This window comes from Ochlerotatus camptorhynchus, unplaced genomic scaffold, assembly GCF_037179485.1.
Source record: "Ochlerotatus camptorhynchus isolate MF236.1 unplaced genomic scaffold, CSIRO-AGI_Acam_v1.1 ptg000531l, whole genome shotgun sequence".
Classification (NCBI taxonomy): Eukaryota; Metazoa; Arthropoda; class Insecta; order Diptera; family Culicidae; genus Ochlerotatus; species Ochlerotatus camptorhynchus.
Window position 1 is genome coordinate 86762 of NW_027041015.1, and position 8061 is coordinate 94822.

The 8061-nt window shown below is 35.9% G+C and overlaps 1 protein-coding gene across 1 annotated transcript in view; it reads left to right on the forward strand.

Moving 5' to 3' along the window:
• The window catches only part of ppk29 (pickpocket 29), a 68610-nt gene extending 61338 nt beyond the window's left edge, over window positions 1–7272 (forward strand). The window contains exons 7-11 of the mRNA XM_065236189.1: window positions 677–860; window positions 950–997; window positions 2039–2129; window positions 2191–2309; window positions 7181–7272. Of these exons, the coding sequence (XP_065092261.1) occupies window positions 677–860; window positions 950–997; window positions 2039–2129; window positions 2191–2309; window positions 7181–7272 (534 nt within the window). The remainder of the gene's footprint in view (window positions 1–676; window positions 861–949; window positions 998–2038; window positions 2130–2190; window positions 2310–7180) is intronic.
• The last annotated feature ends 789 nt before the right edge of the window (window positions 7273–8061 follow it).

Genomic DNA, 8061 nt, shown 5'->3' on the forward strand with positions numbered 1-8061 from the left:
GCAACCTTCCCATTAGAACTGCGTGTTAACCAGCTGTTCTATTATCGGCAACTCGAAATCAACCCCATTTTGTAGTGCGTATGCTTTATTTGAAGAAAAATGTAGCATTACTGGATTGCTCGATCGTTCAAATATAATCAGATTGAAGCTGAAAGGCTAAACAATCGTTTGGACACATTCAGGGAAGTGCGTTAATGGGAAAACATAGTGAAATTAACGTTTAAATTTTGGTTGCCGAAAACAGTCAATGGGTGCCGAAGCCAACATTTACCCTACCAAAATAACACCTGTGTGGCATAATTTGGTATTGGAATGGTATTGTGGAAACATTTTTATGGTATTATTTTGTGGTATTTTACCTCTTATGTCAGGCTCATCCATACCAATTTAAGGTATTGAGATATTCGTTCCTGCTCGGGATACCCACGCCAGGGAGGCAGTTCCTACACCTGGGCCCTACCTATCGACCCGTCAACTCATAGACCGGGGATCAACGGCTTTACTTCCCTTCGACGTGGTCAGAGATTTTATGCCTCAGAAAATCCCGGCGGTGCCGACTGGGATTGAACCCAGGCCCTTTGGGGTGAGAAGCAATCACACTTACCACTACACCACCAGTGCCGCTTTGAATCATGTTGACAACATTTTATTATCCCATATCCTTATACTTTTCTAGACGATTGAAGTCTACAACCATCCAGATGTTAAAGCCGAAACAATTGGGCAAAGAGAGTGTCGTTTTCCATATGAAAACATTACTGTAAACCTTCCATACAGTTTCACAAATTGTTTTCTTTATAAAAGAATCCAAATGGAGCTTGCTCAATGTAACTGCACAATTCCTACTTCACCGAACGAGTGTAAGCACTACAGAAGATTTACATAGAAACATAGTATAACAATAATAACATCACTTTTATTAATACTTCACATTTTGCAACGGTTGTAGTTAAACCCAAGTACTGTAACTTTACGGGTCTAGGATGTATTTCCAGAGGTAAGTATAAAAAGGTTGATCTAAGTATTGGCACACTGACAAATGATAACTTACATCGGGATCAAATTGATCATGGAAAACATGGAACTGTATATAATTTGGCACTGTTCAACTTATGATGCTTGCACGGTAATTGCAATATATTTTCAAGCCCCGCATACTTACTGTTGTACATATATGCAATGATTGTTCTGTGCTTAAAAGTAGGGTTAATGACGTTAACGCCATTAACGTCATTGACAATCCTGCCATTGCCAGAAGGTTTTTCGGTGTTTTAAAACTGCAAAAATGTGAATGTTGAATTTTTTACCCAACAAACTATTGTTGGCAAATTTCAAATTATTTATGTTTCAATTAATGATCTTAACACCGGTTGGCTAAATAACCATGTGGTTAAGGACAAGATTGATAGAATGAATGAAATTGTCGTTATTATGGCTCATTTGCTTTGTAAATCATGGCTGATTTTACAAGGCAAATCAGCCATGAAATCGTCAAATTTTTTTATTCTATCAACCTTGTCCTTATATACAAGATGATCTTGAAACAAGAAAAAAATGAATTCGTTAGTCTTCATCTATGTGATTCCCAATCTTCTATTTTTTGTTCCCTAGTTTGAAGTGGTTAAGACTAGGGTTCTGATGCATGGTCATTATGCATTGCTTAATTTTGTTGTTAAGGAATCCAATTTTGACTAACAAAGGGACGCGCCTGTGGAGGGTACTCTCACTTTTCGAATGGAATAAATAGCGGGACCTTTCAATTAGAATCGATTCCTTGCGATGAAGGCAAGAATGACAACTGTATCAAAACCGAATACTTCATCATTTCTCAATAGTGATGGAGTAATACAACATGCACTAAACTAAGGACACGGGATACACTACAATAGATCGAAATACTGGTCGCAGTGGTTTGATGTCCCGAACAGAGGAAAAAAACGTAATTATTATGTTACCCAGTGGATGTAATAATTAAGTAAATATGAAATGTCCAGATTAAAAGACTGTCTGGTTTTTGTTTTATTCTTTTATTCCGTAGCCAACATACTGACAGGAGCTAAAGAAACCCTTTTTGATGGTAACCAGCCTTGTATACAATCATGCTTAGAAATGGAAATAAACGTGTTAGGGTAAGGTTCAAAGTATCAATACAAATCCTTAAATTAAATATTTTAATATTTCACATAAAAGGGAAAACACATTCAATACGGAGGATCCAAATGCCCCTGGTCACGTGCTATTGGAGATAATGAACATACCAACAAGCAGATATGAAAGATCTGTTTCGCGTACCAATCTAGATTTCATAGGTAAATATTGAAACTGAATTGGTACGAATCTCGTGACACGGCATTAACCTAAACTATACCACCCTTTTCGGTAAAAAATGTGTGCAAACGTAATCATGGATCTTATTCTGTACAGCACCAATACAGAAATACTACAAACCAATTATCGGAAAATCTCAAATCTCATGCTATGAATTTTGTCTTGCAAAAATCAGCTGCACAAAAATCACCGATGAGTTTTCAGGTTCAAAAATTCATTGCTTTATACAGGGTGTTTGGTTCCGGGTTTTACATATTTTCAGGGTAGATAAGGCTCCTAAAGTTATGAAAAAATCCCCATGAAACATAGGGTCGGAAATGACTGCTAAGTGAGTTATTCAACATTTTATGTTTTTTTGTTTTGCCAACTTTGGTTAGCTATATTTTTTAAATCTTAATGTGGTTTTCTGATTTCAACATACTAAATGAAAGATTAAAGTCTTAGCTATCAATGCTGTCTAGAAAAGAACTCGATTAAAGTTAATTATCATACATTAAAATTGAAAAGTATGTTGAAAGTACCGAAAAAACTGCTGAAATTTCATACATTTTAGTGTTTTTAAGTTGAAAATTTTCATTTCTGTTTATTTAGTTGTTCTACAAAACATTCTCCATGCAGTTCCCTAGATTTGTGTCTTTGGTAGTAACCTTGTAGGCTTTATGGTTTCTTCGTAATTATTGATTTAAAACAGCCATAAAAACTTGTGACGTTTTCTTAAAATGCGCTATAGTCACCCTATTCATTCGTACGTTCGGCTGTTGCAGTGGACTACGCACATGAAAATTTGGTAGAATGTTATTGTAGATGTTTAGCTACATTCTTAACTTTTGATTACCGCACATCTCTTGCGCCGAAAGAAAACATAACTGCGGAGATGTTTCGCGGTATCGAATATTGCTCAGTCTCAGCAGAAAGCACAACGAGAGACACCGAATTGGCGAATTCTGAGAGCGGAAGGGAGAGAAGTAGTTAGTGGTAATAAGTCGATGTCCTTTTTATTTCATAGCACTCGCAGCTCAGCTGCGGTGCTGTTTCGATGGAGGAGTATGGAGCTCCGCTGCTTCTGTATACACACTTAGATTTTTTTACAGGAGTTAGTATTTTTACTGGATTTTTGGATTACTGACTCGGTTAAAATCCAAATGACTGTTATTCGTAAAGATTGGATAAAATAGATTTTTTTAATTTTTCATCATTACAAGGGGTTAACAGATGTTAGTCTGTAAAATTTGGTAACACATTTCTCAATAAAACAGCAAAAAAAGGTTATCTTCCATTTAATTCCACTTATTTTATATTTGGTATCCATGACAGATACGTATTTCGACTACAATGTGCAGTCTTCATCAGTGTCATTCCCACTAAAGAACTTATCAAAATCTAACCCCCTTAAGTACTCATCCCCTAGGTAAAAAAAAGTCAAGATCATAGGTATAAAAATGAAACTCCACTTCAACACATTGTAGTTTCATTTTTATGCCTATGATCTTGACTTTTTTTTACCTAGGGGATGAGTACTTAAGGGGGTTAGATTTTGATAAGTTCTTTAGTGGGAATGACACTGATGAAGACTGCTCATTGTAGTCGAAATACGTATCTGTCATGGATACCAAAATTAATTAAGTGGAATTAAATGGAAGATAACCTTTTTTGCTGTTTTATTTAGCATTCCGCTAACAACCCAATTTCATTACTTCAACATTTCTCAACTTTGAAAAAACAACATTAATTACGATTAATAATGCCCAAATACAGGGTGTTTGGTTCCGGGTTTTACATATTTTCAGGGTAGATAGGGCTCCTAAAGTTATGAAAAAATCCCCATGAAACATAGGGTCGGAAATGACTGCTAAGTGAGTTATTCAACATTTTATGTTTTTTTGTTTTGCCAAATTTGGTTAGCTATATTTTTTAAATCTTAATGTGGTTTTCTGATTTCAACATACCAAATGAAAGATTAAAGTCTTAGCTATCAATGCTGTCTAGAAAAGAACTCGATTAAAGTTAATTATCATACATTAAAATTGAAAAGTATGTTGAAAGTACCGAAAAAACTGCTGAAATTTCATACATTTTAGTGTTTTTAAGTTGAAAATTTTCATTTCTGTTTATTTAGTTGTTCTACAAAACATTCTCCATGCAGTTCCCTAGATTTGTGTCTTTGGTAGTAACCTTGTAGGCTTTATGGTTTCTTCGTAATTATTGATTTAAAACAGCCATAAAAACTTGTGACGTTTTCATAAAATGCGCTATAGTCACCCTATTCGTTCGTACGTTCGGCTGTTGCAGTGGACTACGCACATGAAAATTTGGTAGAATGTTATTGTAAATGTTTAGCTACATTCTTAACTTTTGATTACCGCACATCTCCTGCGCCGAAAGAAAAGATAACTGCGGAGATGTTTCGCGATATCGAATATTGCTCAGTCTCAGCAGAAAACACAACAAGAGACACCGAATCGGCGAATTCTGAGAGCGGAAGGGAGAGAAGTAGGTAGTGGTAATAAGTCGATGTCCTTTTTATTTCATAGCACTCGCAAGTCGCAGCTCAGCTGCGGTGCTGATTCGAAGGAGGAGTATGCAACTCCGCTGCATCTGTATACACACTTAGATTTTTTTTACAGGAGTTAGTATTTTTACTGGATTTTTGGATTACTGACTCGGTTTAGGGAACTGCATGGAAAATGTTTTGTAGAACAACTAAATAAACAGAAATGAAAATTTTCAACTTAAAAACACTAAAATGTATGAAATTTCACCAGTTTTTTTGGTACTTTCAACATACTTTTCAATTTTAATGTATGATAATTAACTTTAATCGAGTTCTTTTTCAAAGAGCATTGATAGCAAAGACTTTAATCTTTCATTTGGTATGTTGAAATCAGAAAACTACATTAAGATTAAAAAAATATAGCTAACCAAAGTTGGCAATACAAAAAAACATAAAATGTTGAATAACTCACTTAGCAGTCATTTCCGACCCTATGTTTCATGGGGATTTTTTCATAACTTTAGGAGCCCTATCTACCCTAAAAATATGTAAAACCCGGAACCAAACACCCTGTATATATATAACGCAATATCAGATGGCCGTACAGATACGTTCCGACTATAACTGATATGACGTAATATTGATCTTTCTGACGTTTATAACACGCACACTTGCGTAATACTACTATTTTAAAGTGCGAGGTGTGTTATCCTCACTTTCGCTCCAGCCAAAAATATGGTTTGTTATTGTTATCCTCACTTTCGCGCCATCAATACGCTTGCACATAAAATGGACTATTGACGCTATTGACCAATGCACGGAATGAACTGCATGAACAAATTTGACGTTTGAGCGGCGCCGTGTTTACTAAAAATGAACACATGAATAATACTCGCGTAACATTTAAAAATGGCCTATCAACTTATGTACACAAAACTTGTTAGACATTTTTCGCGCGAACCAAAGTAAGCCCATGTAAACCAACAACACCATCGGGTAGGGTGAATTCTCCCCTTTCCGATAGTGGTTTGGTTTGCGTGGGTGTTCTTCGGCTCGTGAGAAAAGGGCCTAACAACTAACAAGTTGTTTATAAAAGTTGATAGGACCTTTTCTAAAGTTACGCGAACATTACATCATGTGTTCATTTTTAGTAAACACGGCACCGCTCAAAAGTCAATTTTTTTCGTGAGTTCATTCCGTGCATTGGTCAATAGGTTATCTCGAGGGGGACGACTCTATCTACGCTGCAGGAAAGATTGTGTTGTGTTGTGGCTAGCTGCTCGCACGCTGCGTAGATAGAAAGAAGATTGATGACGATTCTGAAGATTTCCTGCAAAAAGATGATGCGCGATGCAAGTAGATGCGAGAAATGCAAGAAGATTTTTCGAAGATTGATTTGCTAGTGTGAGATTTTTTGAGTATCTAAAATTGAGATTTAGATGTGTCGCACCCCTCGGGTTATCTTGATATCAAAATGATTTCCATAGAAAATATAAAGTATCAGTGCTCATTGCAGGACATATTACGTTCATAGTATAAGAGTACGCTCAGATTATAGCTGATATCACGTAATATAGGCTGTCTTGCAATCAGCGCTCACACGGCAAATTTTAACCGGAAATAATATGTATAAATTTTGATATAAAGATAGCTGTTATCAGCTGTAGTTCGAACGTACTATATGGATGGTATCGTACATGTTTAGACCCCGCACCTACACCTACACTTATAGCGAATTCGTTTATTATTCAGTTCCAACCTGGATCGGGTATCAAGATTGGGCCTGCTTGTTTTCTGACAAACGTCAGTTTGATCGTTTGTTTTTACAACCCAGCTTAGGTTGAGGTTCGCACTGACAAAAAGTTCGGTTTCGCACTAGGTTGGAACTGGTTCCAACCCCGATATAAACGAATTCGCTATTAATTTTTACTGTCGAGATTGGCTCCGCCGACTAGTTCAACATTTTATAGAGATTACTAAAGTGTGATTGCTCGTGTGATTGATTCGTTTTCATCAGTAAAATTTTCCACTTTGAAGTTTTTTTTCCTGATGAAAACATTTTGCGTATACGTTTACGTGACGTAGTGTGCGTACGATAAACTTCAGCAAACTCTATGCTGCTGGATCTGAATGAAAAACATGCCGAGATTCAGCTAAAGGCCCAACCGCAATGACAGCGGAAGCGGAACGTAGCGGCAGCGGAAAAGCCCGATCGAAAAGTCGGATTAAAAACTAGTTAGAACCGAATCTACTTCGGTTAGGCATCTTGATGTAATTTGTAACAACTGTCAAACTGTCCGTTTCAGTCCCGCTTCCGCCCACATTGCGTTTGGGCCTCAACAAACCAAAACTTTATTCCAGTTTCCCTAGGTGGCGTAGGAGGATTATTCTTCGGTGTATCGTTGCTGAGCATTGTAGAGATTTTCTACTTTTGGCTGCGTCGATGCCAGTAAGATCCATGACAATGATTTCTAGTATAGAATATAGAACTGACAACTCGACAGTTGCAAGTGAGTGATTTTTAATGAACTAATATATACTATTAAAAAATAAACAAACAAAAAAGAAATCCACTAATCACATTTGTCTCATGAATGTCGAAAACTTTTATACCTAATTCCGCACACCGCTTCAAAATTAATAATTTCCCATGTGTTAATAAACTATACCTTTGTCGAGCCCATTCTTAACATACGAACTTCTAGTTTAAAAAAATCAAAACTACGAATTCTCAAAATTGTATACGGAATGAAGCAAAATGTTTAAAAATAAATCGACCAACTCACACTAATCAACGTATACCTGCAATGCTTATTTATAATTGCCATTCTATCCTAATATTTAGTATCAAAAAGATCGTGTGATCTCAAATAGTTGTCAACAAAATTAAGTGCAACTTGTTTAATAAAAATTAGAAAAAATATTGGTATTGAAATTTCTCTTCTTATCCTAAATGAGGACATAAAAAAAATAAGAAACAGAATTGAGCTCCCTAATAAACAAATACCATAAACGAACAAAAACGCAAATAGTTAAACTTTTCCACAAATGGTTTTGATGATACCCCAAACACGTCGTTAAGCAAAATAACCATAAAAAATTTATTAGGGTTACGCAGTAAAAAACGTTATTGCTTCTTCAATTACATCAATATTGAATACCTCGGCTTATGTAGTGACTTGAGGCTCTATATGTTTAAAATGTAGAATTTTGGATTAATATAGGCTTAATATAAAAGGATT